This window comes from Symphalangus syndactylus, chromosome 13, assembly GCF_028878055.3.
Source record: "Symphalangus syndactylus isolate Jambi chromosome 13, NHGRI_mSymSyn1-v2.1_pri, whole genome shotgun sequence".
Lineage (NCBI taxonomy): Eukaryota > Metazoa > Chordata > Mammalia > Primates > Hylobatidae > Symphalangus > Symphalangus syndactylus.
The window spans coordinates 115,416,677-115,437,104 of record NC_072435.2 but is presented as its reverse complement, the minus strand read 5'-3'; the positions used below and the strand labels follow the sequence as shown (position 1 = coordinate 115,437,104).

The following is a 20,428-nucleotide window of genomic DNA, read 5'->3' as shown; positions in this document are numbered from 1 at the left end:
TTGCAAACCCATCATACGGAATCCAAACTCCATTTCCATTTGCTTCCGTTCAGTTTCAAGGCTGTGGGCTTTTCCTTCCCCCTTCTCTTGATTATGTTCCATAAACCTGGTTATGGACAGCATGTGTTTGTTGCCTGAATGGATTAGTTGAATTTGTTCTCAAAAGTATATCTTTTCCAAGAAAAAGAGAAAATGGTCCCAAAATGCCATACTTTCCAACTTTCTCATTGTTTGAGACCCAAGTTGAGACCCTGCACAAGCATCAGTCAAATTAAGTCAGCTGGATCTAAAATGATCGCCTAGGAGATTTGTGAGTTTCACAGCAGGCTGTTTTATCAATAAAAGGGAATAGTCAAATGTGCTATTATTGTTTAATTGTAAGAGGCAGCCGTAAGAGGATGTTTGGCCTCCATCCCTGGGCCAAATTAGATGGAGCACAGTTAAATTAAAGCTCTCCATTGAAGGGTCTTGGCGGTGCAGGTGGGAGGCCTTTGTTGCCCTTTCTAATGCTTGCCTTTTCTCCACTTTCACTTCATGCATCCTATCAAATTTAAACAGAAACATGCTTTTAAGATACTTCCATACTTATTGCTGGAAAAGAGACATTTCCGCCTGAACTTGATATTTAAGACTCCATCTCAAGGGGGAGAATTTGAGTATGTACACCTTATAGCACATGATGCGTGATGTGGTATAAGCATCACTCTGAAGAGGACCACCAGGCAAGAGGCGTGCTGTATGCTCCGTGTACACCGGCCAGGCCTCACGAACACATTTTGTGTTTTCGCCCCTCTGTTCTTTTACTGATTCTGTCAAGTGACTAATGTTGAATAATCAAGAGTTGAAAGCTAGAGGCACTAACGACAGGAATCCTTCTCCCTGCATAGCGTGATGATGGGATCCCAAAGTCATCCTCTTTGATTTGTTAAAATCATGAGTCAGTGCACGTTCTCATTCTCATACATAAATATCAAGCCCTCTGTTTAATTAATTAGTAAGCCATCGGCATGATAGCCAAGATGTGAAATAGGGGCACGTAAGGTGACATTCTTGCCTGGTGCCTGCCTTCACCCAGAAAGGGGGTGGGTGCACAGAAGCCTAAGCGTTCTAGAATCCTGACCATGGATCCCAGAAGGTGGTCAGACATCTACACGCTTGTTTCCTTTCTTTAGTTCTGCAGATATTTTGCTCCCTCAAGGCTACATTGTAGTTTACTTTTCTTTCTTCTTCTTGTAACTTTCCTGAAAATTAAGACATAAATACTTCCAGAAGAAAGTATCTCTCTGGTCTTAGGGGCAGACTGGCTGCAGCCTGTCTGTCCACATTTTTGCCACCCAACTCCTAGGTTAGTGGTTCCCAAAGTGGATCTGTGGACTCCTGGGTTTCCCAAGATCAGATGGTTTTTTCCCTTTTTTTTTTGAGACAGGGTGTCACTCTGTCACCCAGGCTGGAGTGCAGTGGTGCAATGTCAGCACACTGCAGCCTTGACTCCCAGGCTCAAGAGTGATACTCCCACCTCAGCCTCCCAAGTAGCTGGGACTATAGGTGCATGCCACACACCTGGTTAACTTGTATTTTTTTGTAAAGAAGAGGTTTCACCATGTTTCCCAGGCTGGTCTTGAACTCCTGGGCTCAAGCAATTCTCCTGCCTTGGTCTCTCAAAGTGCTGGGATTACAGATATGAGCCATTATGCCTGGCTGTCAGACTGTTTCCATAACAATACTAAGATGTCATTTGACACTTTTCACTGTGTTAATATTTGCAGTGATGGTGCAAAAGCAATGTTAGTGTTATTTTAAAAGAAATAAAAAATAAATATTTGAAAACTATGTCTTAATTTTTTTTTTTTTTTTTGAGACAGAGTCTCACTCTCTTGCCAGGCTGGAGTGCAGTGGTGTGATCTCGGCTCACTGCAACTTCCGCCTCCTGGGTTCAGGCGATTCTCCTGCCTCAGCCTCCCGAGTAGCTGGGACTACAGGTGCTCGCCCACCAAGCCCAGTTAATTTTTGTATTTTTAGTAGAGTCGGGGTTTCACCGTGTTGGCCAGGATGGTCTCGATCTCTTGACCTCATGATCCACCTGCATCTGCCTCCCAAAGTGCTGGGATTACAGGCTTGAGCCACCGCGCCCGGCCTAATTTTTTTTTTTTTTTTTTTGAGATGGAGTCTCCCTCTGTCACCCAGGCTGGAGTGCAATGGCGCGATCTCGGCTCACTGCAACCTCCACCTCCTGGGTTCAAGCGATTTTCCTGCCTCAGCCTCCTGAGTAGCTGGGATTACAGGCACACGCCACCACTCCCAGCTAATTTTTAAATTTTTAGTAGAGAAGGGTTTTCACCGTGTTGGTCAGGCTGGTCTCAAACTCCTGATCTCGTGATCCACCTGCTTCAGCCTCCCAAAGTGCTGGAATTACAGGCGTGAGCCACTGCCCCTGGCCATCTCAGTCTTAATTTCTAATGCTGCAAGTGTAGGTGAATACTACATAAACAAGAGCTCTTTGGGGTCCTCAGTAATTTTTAAGAGTGTAGATATTTATTCTCTGTAGCACCTAATATCTAATTAACACTCACACATTTCATTGAGAGCATCCAAAGCTTGTCTTTTGTGTTTTGCTGTCTTTATGTATATATTCTATTCCATGAGCTTTTGCCTTTTTGTGTATTTGTTTTATAACTTATTTCAAAAAAACATAAAACATATGACTTACCATTTTCTTACTGTGACTAGTTCAGTAGTTAAATGCTTACAGTATGTCTAGCAACCACAGCAGGGTCAGTTCTACATTTTGTGTTTATATTTCATAAACAGTAATAAATCAAAAGCCATAATGACTGTGGTTCATTATATTAACCTTCAGAGAGGATTGCTTGACATGATCCAAAGGCCCCATAATGGTTAATTTTAATGGAAATGGATCAGTATTAATGACTGAAATTTCAGACTCCAGTGGGAGAGTTAAATGAGTTTTTAATGGTGCTGTGTTATTTGAAACTTTGCTATTAATAAGAAAGTGGAATAGGGCTTCTGTCCCTGTGGATAAGCCAGTGAGCTTTTTTATGGTCACCACTTATGCTTTGAAGGAGCTAACTCCACTCTCAGCTTCCTGTTTCTGTTTTTGAGAGATTTCACACCAAATGGTCACTTAGAGCCGAGACTGGCAAATTACAGGCCAAATTTTAGTCTGTCACCTGTTTTCTGTAAATATAAAGTTTTATTAGAACACATTAGAAACAAACATGTCCGTTTGTTTACCTATCGTTTGTGGCTGCTTTTGCTCTAGAAGGGTAGAGTTAAGTAGTTCTAACCAAGACTGGATGCTCTGGAAATTTTAAGGAAATTTTCTTATCTGGCATTTTAAGGAAAAAATTTGCTGATTCCTGACCAAGAGTCTGTTAACATAAGGGCCTTATTCTTTCTCTAGGAAGAATCCTTGCCTTTGGTTTTTGGTGATCATGGAAGACAGTAAAGGGGGTTGTGTGGTCCTTGGGTCTAGGCTGCTGCTTGGTCACAGATGAGATTTTGACATAGTGCAGATAGCCACAGTCTTACTTTGGATACGCAGTATTCTTATCTTAACAAAGGAATAAATCTCTCATTATTGCTGGGCAAAAAGCAGATAGATTTTTAGAAAAAAAATTAAGATCTGTTAAATTAGTCCATAGAATATAGGCTAGTTATTTAGGAAGTCAATTCTAAAATAACTTTTTATTTACAAATTTGTCTGTGATTCTGTCTATGCAACTATCTATTTTTTGGTATTTTATATATTTTTTAATTGATATATCACAGTCGTACATATATTTGAGATACATGTGACATTTTGATACATGCCTACAATGTGTAATGATCAAATCAGGGTAATTGGGATATCCATCACCTCAAAGATTTATCTTTTCTTTATATTGGGAACATTATAATTCTCTTCTGGCTATTTTCAGCAACTAATCTAGTTTTGGTTTGTTTTGTTTTACCATCTCTCCAGGGCTCTTCATTCATTTGTGTAGATCCAAATGTCTGGTTGCCATTTTCCATCTGTCGGAAGGACTTTCTTTAACATTTCTTATAGCACAGGTCTGCTGGTGTCAAATTCCTTCAACTTTTGTATGTTTGAAAAAGTTTTTATATTACCTTCATTTTTTAAAAGGTATTTTTGCTGGGTATAGAATTCTATGTGGACAGTTTTTGTTTGTTTTTTGTTTTTTGCTTGTTTCTTTTATTTTTTTATTTCAGCACTTTGAAGATATTGCTTTACTGTGTTCTAGCTTTTCATGCCCACTCCTTCTCCCCATCTTGGTGAGAAATCTGTCTTTCTCATTTTTGTTTCTCTTAATGTAACATGTATTTTTCTCCGGCTGTTTTTTTTTTTTTTTAAGATTTTCTTTTTATTATTGGATTTAAACAGTTTCATTATAGTGTGCTTTAGGTTAATTTTCTTCACATTTCTTATGCTTGGGACTTTTTGAATATTTTGTATCTGTGGGTTTATGGCTTTCATCAACTTTGGAAAATTTGTGGCCATTATTTCTTGAAATATTTTCTCTGTCTCCTGTACTCCTTCTGGGACTCTAATTCATGTATGTTAGGCTACTTGAAGTTGTCCACAACTCCCTGATGCTCTGCATTTTTTGAAAATGCCTTTTTCTTTTCTCATTGTGTTTCATTTTGGTTTCTACTTCTTGTCTTCTACTTATTTGTTTCTGCTTGTCTTCAAGTTCACTAATCTTTTCTTCTAAAGTATCTAATCTGCCGTTATAAACTTACAATAGTGTTTATGGAAAAATAGACATATTAGAAAAAAACATCACAGCTCTAAAATTTCTGACTCAGTTATCTTATGGACTTTTTTTTTTTTTTTGAGACAGAGTCTCGCCCTGTTGCCCAGGCTAGAGTGCAGTGGCGTGATCTCGGCTCACTGCAAGCTCTGCCTCCCGGGTTCACACCATTGTCCTGCCTCAGCCTCTTGAGTAGTTGGGACTACAGGCACCTGCCACCACACCTGGCTAATTTTTTGTATTTTTTTAGTAGAGAACATCCTGTTAGCCAGGATGGTCTTAATCTCCTCACCTCATGATCCGCCTGCCTTGGCTTCCCAAAGTGCTGGGATTACAGGCATGAGCCACTGTGCCTGGCCTCTTATAGACCTTCTTATGGAGACTTTTTTTTTTTTTATAATTAAATAGAAGGATCACTCTTACATCTGCCCTAAACTGGGTTCTGGGTTCTTATTTGGGTTTTCATACATAAGCAAATGGGACCATATCCACTTTGTCTATCAAGTGAAAAGTCTGTTAGGGCATCTTTGACTCCTCTTTCCTCTTGGCCACACATCTATCGGTAAGTCCTTTTCCTTATGTTTTCAAAGGAGATCTCAGTTGCATCCACTTTCTCTGTTTGGTTTGTTTGTTTGTTTGTTTTTGCTACCATCCTTCTCCAAGCCACCATCATCTCTTGCTTGAATGACAGTAACAATACCTTTAGTGGTTTCCCTGCTACGTTCTACCTTTGTTCTATTTTGATCCTCTTCTCCCTATGACGTCTACAGTGATCTTAAAACAACCGTAAAATCTGTCACTTTCTTTCTTAAAATTTTCCATTGGTTTTCAATTAATTGAATTTTGAATGAAACCTAAATTCTTTATTGGACCTTCAAGATTCTTGGTCTCTGCCTTGGTCCCTATCGTCATCTTGGGCTACTTTTTTTCGTCCTTGCTGTGCTTTTTCAAAAGTTGACCACAACCCACAGAATACATTTTACTTGCAATCCAATAGAAGGGAGTATATATACTGTATTTCACTGATTCTAAGGTATCTGAAATCAAGGTGCATATTACAGTCATATACAGACATAAACATGTCATAGTTCAACAGCACTTTTTCTTTCTTAATGTTACATAAAATAGTCATAGGTTTTACAATGGAAAGTACCTTAAATTTGATGAGTTATAGTACCTAAAGCAGAAGTTTCCTGTAACAGACCTCATGTTTATTACTCAAGGCACATTCTGATGTTTTCAATTCTATCTTTTTTATTCTACTTTATTGGATACAACAAACCAAAAAACCCCACTTGCCATGCTTGCTATTGGGTCACAGCTTGCAGTTTGAAAAACTCTGCTGTAGCCACTCAGTTTTATTGGTTGTTGTTGTTCATCAAATGCACCAGACCCTTTCCTGCCTCAGGGTCTTTCCAAATGCTGCTCCCTCTGCCGTCTCCTGTCCATTGCATGGCTGGCTCCTCATCATCCTATAGGTTTCAGCTTACATGCCACCTCCTCAGAGAAGCCCTCCTTGACCATCCCATCTAAGTAAGTTTCTACCTACCTTTCTTATTCTTTTTTTTTTTTTTAAATGGTCCCTATTTGTTTTCTTTATAACATTTGTCCCAGTCTGTAATCACACACTTAATCATTTCCGATCTTCCCTCACCAGAATGAAGGCATGGGTCATGGATGTCTATATCCTTCCACGGTGTCAAGCATATAGTATGCACTAAAAAAGTCCTTGTCAACGGAAAAGATGCTGCTGGTTTAAGGCAGCTTTGTCCTGGAGAAAGCCTATATATATTTATTTCAAGGCTGATGTAGAGTTTTCTGAATGTCTGCAGCTTTTAATGAAAAAACAACACACACATAAAGTCCCTTTGTCTTGGCTATTGTCCTGTGTGTGTGTTTCTGTGTGTATGTGTGTGTCAGGGGGTAGGCTGGGGAGGAGTCAGTTGGAGGGAAGAGGGAAAATACTCATCTTTTCAGAATGGGAATAGGACAAATGAAGGAGAGTAAAACTTCATCCTTTATTGCTTTTTTTCCCTGTTCACCTAATAGTCTCTAGGTGTTAATATAAATGTTAAAAATATTTGTACAGGGTGTGCATGTGTGGTCTAAAGAGTTAATTGTTATTAACACAGCATTGTGTATTCCTGTAACTTATTTCTGGTGTTGGGGATGATTTGATTAATTAGTTCTTTGAAAACAGATGCTGGTGCCACATTCTCGGCTTTCCAGGAAAATTGCTATTCTCTATATTTGACCCGTAGCATGTAGAATTGTATTCTACCCTATGAAAAATTTATAATCAACTTCTTACCTTTTAGGCACATAGAGATGAAATCCAGCGCAAATTTGATGCTCTTCGTAACAGCTGTACTGTGAGTATTAATTAACCAAAGACGATTAAAATAACATGAAACTAAAACAGAGAAGGAAAAGGGGAAATCTCTTTAAAATATTGGTGACTGAGTTTTGATATGAACTTGCAGCTTGAAGAAGATAATGCAATCAACCTTATTTGGAGTTTTTGAGCCCTAGATAACCTGTTTTTGGGGGTTCTTCCAGTTTTCAAAAACTGAAACCATTCTTCATGTTTGGGGGAAGAGGATAGTTGGAAGGGTCAAAATAATTCTCACTATTAGTGGAACAACTAATAGGTTTCAGCAGCTGCAACAAAAATCCCCAGGCAGCTCCCCCTCCTGCCCCAATGTAGAAGGTGCCATGGCTAGCCCGGGTCAGAGACTTTCCTGTCACCAGGGCAGTTGTATCTGTGAGACTTCTCCAGATTGCTGCCCCTGCAGAGGAAAGACCAATGAGCTCTTCTCCTGGAGACCTAGAAATTGTAACTTTCTACCAGGCAAAATTTGGCTTTCTAACATGCAAATTCAAAATCTAGGACTCTTTGGGAGATGTTATTTATATTGAGAGAAGTAAATTCTATGAGTGGATAAGCATCTTCCATAGGTTATATAATAGAGTAGGGTCAGTGGGAATTCAGTCTATTTTTGATCAGAGTGAGGGACTGAAATAGGCCCCTTTCAGAAGATGGGGATGTTCTCCTTATTCATGTGCCCTCTCTTTTCTTTGGCCTTTTTGTCACTTTATTACCTTCTTAGTCCTCAGTGATCTTGTCCTTGTTTGTATTATTTGCATTTGTGAATTTCCAGAAACACCTCCCAGCCTCCACACACATACACATTTTATTTTCTTATTATGAGCTCTTTCTTTCCTCTTTAGCTACTGTAAATGAAATATTAAGTCCTAATGGTATTTTTTTCTTAATTTAGATATAAAATGTATCTAGTAAAGCACATAAAAATGTAGTAATTTTAAGTATACAGCTCAATAAAAGTTTTGCACAGATAGACAACTGGGTAACCCCAATGTAGATCAAGATACAGAACTTTCTCAGTCCCCGAAGGCTCCCTCATGTCCCCTTCCCATCATCATCCTTCACCCAAAGGGTAACCACTATGCTGACCTCTGATACCATAGTTTAGTCTTGCCTGTTCTTGAACGTCATGTAAATGGAATCACAGAGGATATGCTCTCTGGGGCTTAGCTGTTTTTTCGCTTAAATGGTTTGTGAGGTTCCTCCATGTTGCTGTACCTATCAATAATTTGTTCTTTTTTTTTTTTTTTTTTTTATCACTGTGTGGTGTTTCTGGTGTATGAATAGAACTAAGTTTGTTTATCCATTCTCCTTGTTGGTAGAAGTTTGGATTGTTTCCGTAATGGATTAAGCTGTTAGGAAACCCCGTTACACAAGGCCTTTGGTGGCTGTGAGCACTTACTTCTGGTGAACATATCCCCAAGAATTACTAGGTCATGAGATTTGCCTCTGTTTGACTTTAGTAGGGAACTGACAGACCAGTTTTTTGGTCTGTATTTTCTGATGTGATGGTGGATTGGGATGGGCCTGCCTTAAAATGTCTGTGGATTTCCTCCATCCCTCCTCCCTTCCTTGAGGAGTTGTGGGGTGACATTCTGGTAGTTTTCTGTCCTAGGATTTTAGTTTCTTGTTGTCTTCATTTCTTATTTTACACAAGAGTTATTTGCTTATATTACATACATGTGCGTGAATGATCACTGAATAAAATGTAGATCATTTTATGGCTGGAATTTTTTATATTACTATTTTTTCCTTATATAAGCTTGGATTTTAAAAAATGTGTGCATTAGTAATCCTGTTCCATTCATCTGGAGTTCATTTTTCCCTTTTTAGTCTTTTGGCATAAGAACTTTCTAAAAAACATTTTTTTTTACAGTTTTATTGAGGTATAATTGGTGTACTATAATCTGATGCATTTTAAAATGTGTATATAACTGTGAAACAGCAAAACAATCAAAATGATGAATTTTATTATTATTTTGGATAATAAGATTATCCAAATTTTATTCTTGAGCGATAAAAACAAAATATTTATTGTATTCATGACCCTCAAAAGTTTCCTTGTACCCTTTTGTAATTCATCTTGTCCCCCATTTTAAAAATTGAAAGTTTAGTTTTAGTGGAATACGCTAGTATGTAGAATGCATTTGATTACTTTCTCATGTAACTCTAATGCTCTCCAAATTTGCATTTTCTGAACGGTGACTTCTAATCTTTGCTTCATTTACCTCTGTGTTCTGTGGCGAAGCCTATGGGGGCCTTCCCAAGTGTGCGTGTGTGAACCTGAGAGAGATGCCCTTCACCCACATTTCAGCCAGAGGAGCTGTGTAATTTAGTAGTCTAAGCCATGGGCTCTGGAATCAGATAGAGTTCAGATTATAAATTGGCCTCTTAGTAACTTATGTGTATTATCCTACTAAGCCTCTGTTTCTTTGTCTGTAAAATGGAGATAACATTGTATACCTTCAGTTCCAATCAATACACTCATTGATTGTAGGATGCATAATTTATTTAATAACTGCTCTTTGGGGGCTGGGTGAGGGAAGAGAGAGAGCTGCTGGTTCCAGTATACCACGTATCCACATTTCAGAAACAGTACAACTTATGGAACACTGAGTCATGGGATTTGGTAGTAGTACCTCCCTCATAAGGTTGCTGCGAGAATTAAATGAGATACTTGCAAACTGCTTGCACAGGGCCTGATCCATAGAAAGTACCAAACAACATTGGTTACTATTATTATTTTATTCTCCTGGGCTTATAATATAATATTTTGTTTGGAAAATGGCTCTGCTGCTACTTTAAAAAGTTTGAAAACCACTACTTTAGAACAACATTTGGCCACAATAGTAGGTCTCAATTATACTTTTGCAAGTTCAAGACCGCTTTAAAGACACTTCAGAGGAGTGTGTTGGAGGTTCCTTTCTTTTTTGGCATTGCCCAAGATTGTCTCCGCTAGGAAATGTCATCTTTGTCATTTAAAAATGAGTTATTATGGGAGTTCCCACAACTCCCATAATAACTCAATTGATAGGAGCTCTCTTCAGCTTTCAAAAAGCTCATGCACAGTAAGATTTTCAAGCTCAGACCATTTCTATATTTTGAAGACATTTAAAAAGGATTTGATTCAATCTGGCACCTAAAACCCTACCTAAGTCTGTTTTAGAGGGGAGTTGGTGGGCAAACATATGACACAGTTTTAATTATGAATCAATCTGTCAGCTATAAGATTAAAAATAAATAATATGCAAATAGCTGCCTTCAGAAGAGAACCAGGCATTAAAATAGGATTTCAGTCCTGTGTCTGTTTAGCCTGATGCTCATTGTCTGACTGGTTTCTTCACCCCTTAACTGGTCTTCCAGTTAGGTGTGAGAGGTTCACATCTTCTTCTCAGAACCATGGTAGCGTTGAAAAACAACAGATAAGCCCAAACAGAGTTCTCTTTTTTCTTTTTGACACTGAGAGTAGGTCTTTTTTTTTTTTGGGAGATGGAGTTTTGCTCTTGTTGCAGGCCAGGGTGCAATGGCGCGATCTTGGCTCACCATAACCTCCACCTCCTGGGTTCAAGTGATTCTCCTGCCTCAGCCTCCTGGGTAGATGGGATTACAGGCATGTGCCACCATGCCCAGCTAATTTTGTATTTTTAGTAGAGATGGGATTTCTCCATGTTGGTCAGGCTGGCCTTGAACTGTCAACCTCAGGTGATCCACCCGGCTCAGCCTCCCAAAGTGCTGGGATTACAGGTGTGAGCCACCACATCCAGCTTAGATCATTTTTTTTATATCTTCTCTTCTCTCTTAGAACTGTGCCAAGACCTCTCATCTGTAAAAACAGCATATAAGAAAGCTCTGCTGGCCCCTGCGTTGTGAAGATATCTTGCTCAAATTTTTTTACTGCTAAGATGGAATCAGCCTTTCAGTTTCTCTTTTTTACCTTCTATCTTTGGGGTTAAAAGGTTAACAGACTCATAGTAAACAAATCATTTGTGCTTGGTGGGTAGAGAATATACCCAGGACCAGAAAGTAGACCTAACAATTTTCCTTGCACATTCCCTGGATCAAAATCAAGAAGAGTTGTCCTGAATGGTCAATATATCTTACCTCCATCATTTCAGTTTTCAAAGATCTGAATAAAAAAGTGAATAAACACTTCTATCCCTATTTTAGACAGGCAGTATAGTTCAGGGGGCAAGAATGTAGATTCTTGAGTTTTAATGTTGGGTTCAAATTCTGGCTTTGTTATTTACTAGCAGTGACCTTGGGCAAGTTACCTAGCATCTCTGTTGCCCCAATTTCCCCATCTATAAAATAGAAGTAAAATAATACCTACTTCAAAGGACAGCAGTGAACATTGCATGTTATTATGCTTTTTTTTAAAAAAAACCCACAGAGACCATTAATTTACTGCCTATGTCATAAGTCAGTTTAATATCTGTAAACTCAGTAACATATGTGTGTGTGTGTGTGGGTGTGTCCAACATTTAATATCATGACTCCAGCAACTTGAAACAAGGTCACAAGCTAAATGTGTTATGACTTGGGTAGATAGAATATGTGTATAAAAAGTCCAAATCAATTAAAATGCCTTAAATCTCGGCATGGGTACTTTACAAAAACATGTAACACTTCTCTTGTCAAATGGGCAAAATAGAGATGATGACCAAACATAGAACCAGCAGTCACAAACCAGAAATATAATCGGAGGCATGAGAACCCTCGAAAACTGGATAACGACAGGGAAATAAAAAGACCCTTCTTATTCCAATGGGCCCATCTCAATTGAGTGATACCAAATTGCCCTTTTTCAAGTGTTTCTTCTTTAGCATTTTATAATATAACTTTGGGAGAAAAAGAAGAGGTGGCAGAAATGGGCTACCATCACAAATGATGAATTGCATTTTTTCGTTAATCAAAGAAAGCAGGTACCCAAAGTCTTAAATACGTCCTTGAATGGCAAGTAAATTATTTTGGCAATGATGTATTTTCATGTGAGTAGACTTTCTATAGTCTAGTCTGTTTATTCCCCAAGAGGTTTTTTTTTTTTTTTTTTTTTTTGAGATGGAGTCTCGCTCTGTCACCCAGGCTGGAGTCCAGTGGCGCAATTGTGGCTCACTGCAAGCTCCGCCTCCTGGGTTCACGCCATTCTCCTGCCTCAGCCTCCCGAGTAGCTGGGACTACAGGCGCCCGCCACCATGCCCAGTTAATTTTTTGTATTTTTAGTAGAGATGGGGTTTCACCGTGTTAGCCAGGATAGTCTTGATCTCCTGACCTCATGTTCACATGATACATTAAGGTCAAATAGCATGCAAGAAAATTCAAAAAGTTAAAAAAGTAAAAGCAGATGAGTAAATACAGTGTTCACTCCCATGTCACAGATGGAGAAACTAACCCAGCAAAGGTCAAATGGCTTATTTGGGGTTCCAGAATCCATTTTATATCTTCCAAGCCAGCTTGCCTGTCTTATTTTTCTTTGGGAAAGAGGTAGGGGGAAGCATTAGTAGTTAAATGGAGACATTATGAAAAACATCTTGGCCGGGCGCGGTGGCTCGCGCTTGTAATCCCAGCACTTTGGGAGGCCGAGGCGGGTGGATCACGAGGTCAGGAGATAGACCACGGTGAAACCCCGTCTCTACTAAAAATACAAAAAAATTAGCCGGGCGTGGTGGCGGGCGCCTGTAGTCCCAGCTGCTCGGAGAGGCTGAGGCGGGAGAATGGCGGGAACCCGGGAGGCGGAGCTTGCAGTGAGCCGAGATCGCGCCACTGCACTCCAGCCTGGGCGACAGAGCGAGACTCTGTCTCAAAAAAAAAAAAAAAAAAAAAAAGAAAAACATCTTAAGGAATGGGTTTACTATGTGCAGGAAGGAGACCAGTTGAACTAGTGGGCATTGTTTATTCATTGTTTCTGGTTTTAGGAGATTTAACATGCCACACAAAGGGAAAGGCAGGGACCCTGTAAGTCATAAGTGTCTGCTAGGAATGGCAAATGTACAGATTTTCCTTATTTGTCTTCCTTGATAAAGAAGGTATCTGAGCTAAGAACCTGACCAGATAACTTTTATTCCCCCTCTTGTAGCTGACAGTGTACCTCAAAATAGTACATTAGGAATTAATGTGGCTTTTGACATTAAAAAACAAATTACTAGACCATTAGACCATACACTAAAAGGTTATCAGCTCAGTTAACAAAATGAAAAGTTGTATCTCCTCTGAGCACATTTGTGGACAAGTGTACTTAATTGATGTTCTTTAATTTCATGTGCCTGGGAAGATTTTTTTTTTTTAAATTGATAATCAAAGAGGGTTAAAATAGGGAATTAGTCATGAAAGCAATGGCAACATTTCATAAACGAAATCGACTCTAGGTTTGAAAATTGGAAACAATTAATAACTGTAGGCTTAACGGCATTTCCTTTTAATTTCCTTCTTTTTGTTACATAAAATTTAATTTACTGCCTGTGTGCCTCAGTCCAACTATTATTAGAAAATTGCCCTTAAACTTCCAAAGTATTATACATGAAAGCTCTCTGCAAGCCGTAATACTAAATCTCAGCAAAGAGAATAGGAAAGCTAAATGTTCTGAAATTGAAGTCATTCTGCTACTGAGCAGGAGAGTAATTTAGCAAACCCCGATTAAATCTCTCTCAATAAAATAACAATTTCATATACATGGCTTCCCATTGTCTGATAGGCAACTGTGTAGTAAAATCCATTAAAGTCATGCTATAGTACAGTGTATTGTATTTTCAGAGTTTTTCTTAAGTTTTTTTCCTTTGTTGTATGAAATTAAATTTATTGCTTGTGATATTATTGAAATAACTCCTGGTGTCTTTCCCTGTCGGTCTTCCTTGATAAGAACTTCATTTTGCTTTCTAGGACTATGGCCATCTCCAATAATAAGGTCCTAGAGATAGTGTCATGGGCATTTTTAGTTTAATTAGTGGATGGTGATACCAGTCTATTCTTAATTTGCATTTTCTTTCCACATTATATTATTTCCTCCAACTTGATCTCATTAGAAGTCGTCCGTTTCATGCAGTGATTACTTTTGATTGCTTTTGCCATATTTTTTAGATGTGTCCTGAATTAGAGAGAAACTGAGTCTTTTTCTTCCACTGCTGGTGTTTAGAGTTAAGTGGGTGTGCATAGGAGCTTGGACATGGCTCTCAAGGTCAGGTGGGCAAACTCACGAGCGGCACGTTGATTGCCAGTGTCACATGGGTTCAGAACTTCATAGCCCTAGAAGCAATTTCTTATTTGAAATGAATGTGCTTGGCGTGTAACTGGATTCCTTTCCTCTTTTAGGTAATCACAGACCTGGAGGAGCAGCTAAACCAGCTGACCGAGGACAATGCTGAACTCAACAACCAAAACTTCTACTTGTCCAAACAACTCGATGAGGCTTCTGGCGCCAACGATGAGATTGTACAACTGCGAAGTGAAGTGGACCATCTCCGCCGGGAGATCACGGAACGAGAGATGCAACTTACCAGCCAGAAGCAAGTAAGGAGGGTTAACAAGGTCGTGAGATCCCTAGAGGACTTTTAGAAGGATTTTAGGAGGAGCGCTTGGTGCATTCTCCCAAGGGTTCCAACACTGAACCTCATACAGTAATTGAGCTCTTTTTAAAATCATGTCTTGTTTCCAAGTCTTTAGGGTTTTAAAAATGGCTTTTAAAAGTGTGTAGTTCTTATTAATTTTGATTTTAAAAAATAGGGCCAGTGTGGTGGCTCTTCCCTGTCATCCCAGTACTTTGGGAGGCTGAGGCGGAAGGATCACTTGAGCCCAGGAGTTCAGGATCGGTCTGGGCAATATAGTGAGACCCCATCTCTAAAAAAAAAAATAAAAAAGATGAAAATAAGCTGGGCTTGGTGGTGCATGCCAGTAGTTCCAGCTTTTCAGGAAGCTGAGGTGGGAGGAATGCTTGAACCCAGGGGCTCGAGGCTGCAGTGAACTGTGATCATGCCACTGTACTCCAGCCTGGGTGACAGAGCTGGACCCTGTCTCGAAAAAATAAAGGTAGATAAAAACAAAATCAAATGCTTTGGGGGATCAATGTAAATGGCTTGATTTTAAGCTTGGTCACTTCCCCTGGCTTTGCTTTGGGTTCTGCCTCTAAGGTGGCTGCAGAACTGGCCCTTCATCCATTCTTGCCTGGTCCCCTTGGGCTGCAGAAGAAAAAGACAAACTGCATTTCGAACTGTAGTTAGAAACTTGTGCTTTTCTGAAACTGACCCGACCAAAGTAATCTCCAGGAAATCCTTGTTTAAAGACAAGGCACAAATCAGTGGTACTGATTTGCAGACGATGGAGGCTCTGAAGACCACGTGCACCATGCTGGAGGAACAGGTCATGGATTTGGAGGCCCTAAACGATGAGCTGCTAGAAAAAGAGCGGCAGTGGGAGGCCTGGAGGAGCGTCCTGGGTGATGAGAAATCCCAGTTTGAGTGTCGGGTTCGAGAGCTGCAGAGGATGCTGGACACCGAGAAACAGAGCAGGTGGGGCTTTGTGTTTGTGGAAAGCTCATGACAGGTGACTACAGGAGGATCGGCCTGAGAGTTGTGGACAGGGTGATCAGCTCTTCCCACTGACACTGAGAAGTTTCCTGGGTCACAAGCCTCCTGGTGCCAAAAACCAGGAGACTCTTGGCAAACCAGGATAGGGTGGTCACCCTAGTTGTAAACGTAGATAGTGTGAGTTGGATTCTGTGGCTATGACTGGTATCTGTTTTCCCCATGCAGAGGCCTCGGCATCAGGGGAAATACCTCTGTTTTCTGTGCAGAAACACTCACATGAGGTTTCTTGTCAGAGTGACCATAGCAAGACCATTTTAAAATTACCATTTTAATCCTGGTCATTTTAATCCTGGTCTTCCCTCCACCCCAGGGTTCCTCAACCTTGGCACTATTGACATGTCAGGCTGGGTCATTCTTTGTTATGGGGGCTGTCCTGTGCATTGTGGGACAGGACAGCATCCCTAGTCTCTACTCACTAGATGCCACCAACAACCCCTTTCCCACGTTGTGACAACAAATATGTCTCTAGGCATTGCCCCCAATATCTCCTGTGTCTCCATTGTCCCCAGTTGAGAACCACTGCTGTACAAGAATAGTTTAGTGTTTTTTTTTTTTTTTTTTTTTTTCTGTGACAGAGTCTCTGTCACCCAGGCTGGAGTGCAGTGGCACCATCGCAGTTCACTGCAACCTCCACCTCCAGGGTGGGAGGAGTTCTCCTTCTTCAGCCTCCCAAGTAGCTGGGAATACAGGTGCGCGCCACTATGCTTGGCTGATTTTTTTTTGTATTTTTAGTAGAGATGGGGTTTCACCGTGTTGGCCAGGCTGGTCTCAAACTCCTGACCTCAAGTGATCCACCTGCCTTGGTCTCCTAGAGAGCTGGGATTACAGGCATGAGCCACCACACCTGGCTGGTTTTTTTTTTTTCCTTTCTTAGTAGGAAATGATAATAATCGGTTCAGGCAGTATCGTTCCTCTGCTTTCTCCCTTTTGTTTCCACAGTTCCCCTAGTATAGATTTCCCTTCCTGCGGGGCCACAGTGGCACAATTGCGTACTCCATAGCGCTAAGGGTTGCTGGTCACATTAAAGATGTCATAGACTGGAAGAGTTGTTATGACAGTTTTACACAGCTCATGGCAGAAAAGTGTTTTCTTTCTGACAAAATTGGTACGTTATGACATTTCACAGATGGAAAGAAATGGTCTAGAAGGACGGGTGCCGCTTTCCAGTTTGTACAAATGCACGATATGGGCTAGTGTGTGCCCCGTGACTTCCTGTCTGCGCAGCTGAATTGGATCCATTTTTCATAAACTTGCTCATGTCACCTTCCTCTGAAACTGACCTTCCTGTGATTCTCTGAACTCCTTAAGCAAGATTAGCTATCCATAGAAATATCGATCAATGAATTAGTCTGTATCACACTCACTTGGGTATCTCTCACATTTGCTTGGCCATAGTAAGCTCAACTAAATATGTCAGATGGATTATGCAAAGTTCAGTTGAACTCCGAAAGGTTGGCGGTAAAAGATGAGAACCCTTACATTTCAAAAGAAATGGTAGAAATGGTTCCTTTTTGTAGATCCTCCCAGCTTCCCCACTCAGGATATTTGTTGATGTGAGGGACTGCTGTTTAAGTCTCCTATTCCAGCTTCCTTCTGAATCCTTAGACTCCCCCATCCTCATTGTAAGTTCTGGTTGTTTTCCCACAGACCCCTTCCCTCCCACCCTCAAGTCCAGCTCCTATCCTAGCTGTTTCTAGGGACCTACGGAGATCATTTTTGGGGTAGGATCTGGCTTCAGCATCAAGAAATACACGACCATACATGGAAGGTATAATTATGAACTGTTCTCAGGAAGACTAGCATTAGTCTGCTTTCATTTCATGTCTGCTTTCAGGGCAATTGTGGAAGATCGTGCCTTTCTTTTCCTTTTTTTTTTCTTTTTTCTGTTTTGGTATTATATGGGATACTGAGATGAGTAAAATATAATTGTTAATCTTTGTCCTCAAGAGCCTAAGAGTCTACTGGAGGAGATATGGATTCAGATATTTAGGAGAGATGGGGAGGCCGAAGTGGGTGGACCACTTGAGGTCAGGAGTTTGAGACCATCCTGGCCAACATGGCGAAATCCTGTCTTTACAAAAAATATAAAAATTAGCCGGGTTTGATGGCACGTGCCTGTAGTCTAAGCTACTTGGGAGGCTGAGGCAGGAGAATCGCTTGAATCTTGGAGGTGGAGGTTGCAGTGAGCTGAGATCGCGCCACTGAACTCTAGCCTGGGCAACAGAGTGGGACTCCATCTCAAAAAAAAAAAAATATATATATATATATATATATTTAGGAGAGAAATACAGTTATGCTTTGGTTACAGAACAAGGTGAGGTTGCTCCTGAGAAGAGAAAGTGGGAATAGTTTTATGGAGATCATAGCATTTGAATTTATCCTTGAAGGCTGAGTAAGATTTGAGTTTGCAGAGTAGCAAAGGAGGGGATGGCCAGTGGAGGAGACTGTATAAGCCAAAGTGTAGAAGTAGGAAACATGATACCTAAATGGGGAAAGGGAAGTGATTTTTTTTCCCATTTTGCTTCTGGTTTTTCTATTGTTTAGCATTATTTATGGAGACACTCATCAGGTTCAAGTTTCACTTTCGTTTTTTCTTTTTTTTTTTTTTTTTTGAGAATGGAGTCTTGCTTTGTTGCCCAGGCTGGAGTGCGGTGGCGCCATCTCGGCTCACTGCAACCTTTGCCTCCCGAGTTCAAGCAATTCTCCTGCCTCAGCCTCCTGAGTAGCTAGGATTACAGGCATGCGCCACTATGCCTGGCTAATTTTTTGTATCTTTTGTAGAGATGGGGTTTCGCCATGTTGGCCAGGTTGGTCTCGAACTCTTGACCTCAGGTGATCCGCCCACCTCAGCCTCCCAAAGTGTTGGGATTACAGGTGTGAGCCACCGCACCCAGCCTCAAGTTTCAGTTTCTTGATGAGTACCCAAAAACATTTAACTTTTTTTTTGTTTTTGTTTTTGTTTTGTTTTGAGACGGAATTTTGCTCTGTCGCCCAGGCTGGAGTGCAGTGGTGTGATCTCGGCTCACTGCAACTTCCACTTCCTGGGTTCAAGTGATTCTTCTGCCTCAGCCTCCCGAGTAGCTGGGATTAGGGGCTCACGCCACCACACCCAGCTAATTTTGTATTTTTAGTAAAGACAGGATTTCACCATGTTGGCCAGGCTGGTCTTGAACTCCTGACCTCAGGTAATCCACCCACCTTGGCCTCCCAAACTGCTGGGATTACAGGCGTGAGCCACCGCGTCTGGCCTGTTTTGTTTTTCCTTACCCAAGCCTAACATGGGTCAAATCTTTGCTTGGTAAGCTGTTGGAAAGGAAGACAGTTTGGAACTAAGAGTCAAGGTTGGGCATCTCTCTGGCCTGCAGCGTGTTTAGTTGCTCGTCAGGATTAGAGACGGACCAGCCTTCTTTCCGCAGGTCAGCTGTTGGGGGGCTACCAAAAGCTGACCTGTGTTTTTCTGGCAGGGCGAGAGCCGATCAGCGGATCACCGAGTCTCGCCAGGTGGTGGAGCTGGCAGTGAAGGAGCACAAGGCCGAGATTCTCGCTCTGCAGCAGGCTCTCAAAGAGCAGAAGCTGAAGGCCGAGAGCCTTTCTGACAAGGTCAGCGCCCACCCCTTCTGCTTTTTAGGAAAACATTTTCGTTTCCTTCTTTTAAAGGCACGCTTGATAAAAATTCAAATGCAATCCATGGCAAACATATTTCATAAACATATGTTCATGCACTCTAAAAATGTCCCATGGTTTTGCCTTACCATGGGACATTTTTGGTTGGCAGTAGCGTGGGTGGGTGCGGTGGGTACCCAGTGATCACAGTTGGCCAGTGACTTTTTAAAATCTGTGTGCCTAGGCCCTTGAAGTTCGAATTTTGATCTGGGTGTTCTACTCTCTGGTTGTCTGGCATCTTATTTCCAGAAGGCTTTATGGATTGAATGCTGTGCATCTTTGGGAAGTTCTTGGTGGCAGTGACTAATGCTCATCCCATTGCTGCAGTAATAGGCAGCTCAGCTTTTCCGTGTTCCAAGTTCAGGGTCATGATAGGGTCTGATGATGCATGCCGGTTCTCAGTATTTCACATCGGAAATACACGTGTTCCATCCATGTGCCTCTCCATATTACATTTATGGTCATAAACGATGTTTTGGAGATTTTAGCTAATAATCTTGAGAGAGATACAGAATAGGCGCTTCAGTGTTACAGATCACCAAAGTGAAGATCAGAGAAATTTTATGTATGAACACACAGATGCATATATAGACACTCTTTTTCATGCACACACACACACAAAATAAAATAACAATCTGATTTTATATTCTCTATAACTTTGTTATTTCATGATAGAAAAATAATTATTTGGGTCATTGTGGAAAATACAGAAACCACAGAAAAGTAAAGGAAATAATGGCGGGTCACCCATCGCTGTTGTTTCATTGGTGTATTTATTTGCAGTCTCTGTGCTTATGTTTATGCATACACACACATACATAGACATACGTATGTATTTTTATAAATTGGATTTTCATTATGTATACAGCTCTACGTGTTTTTATTAAAAATCATTTCACTGCAGGTTTTTTCTGAGTTGAATATTTTTTGAATATGTGATTCTAAAAAAAATATATTGCATGGAAGTACCTACTTTAATCATTATACTTGTATTGGAAATTTGAGCTTCCTGTATTTTGGCATATAAATAATAA

At 40.6% G+C, this 20,428-nt stretch overlaps 1 protein-coding gene across 17 annotated transcripts in view; it reads left to right on the top strand.

Moving 5' to 3' along the window:
- Positions 1 to 20,428, top strand: part of CIT (citron rho-interacting serine/threonine kinase) — a 191,867-nt gene that overhangs the window by 127,967 nt on the left and 43,472 nt on the right. For 12 of the 17 annotated variants that reach the window (XM_055239770.2, XM_063614612.1, XM_055239768.2 and 9 more), the window contains 4 exons: positions 7,091 to 7,144; positions 14,461 to 14,658; positions 15,460 to 15,653; positions 19,196 to 19,331. In XM_055239770.2, the coding sequence (XP_055095745.1) occupies positions 7,091 to 7,144; positions 14,461 to 14,658; positions 15,460 to 15,653; positions 19,196 to 19,331 (582 nt within the window). The remainder of the gene's footprint in view (positions 1 to 7,090; positions 7,145 to 14,460; positions 14,659 to 15,459; positions 15,654 to 19,195; positions 19,332 to 20,428) is intronic. The other 5 variants (XM_063614616.1, XM_063614615.1, XM_063614614.1 and 2 more) reach the window with 1 other exon arrangement.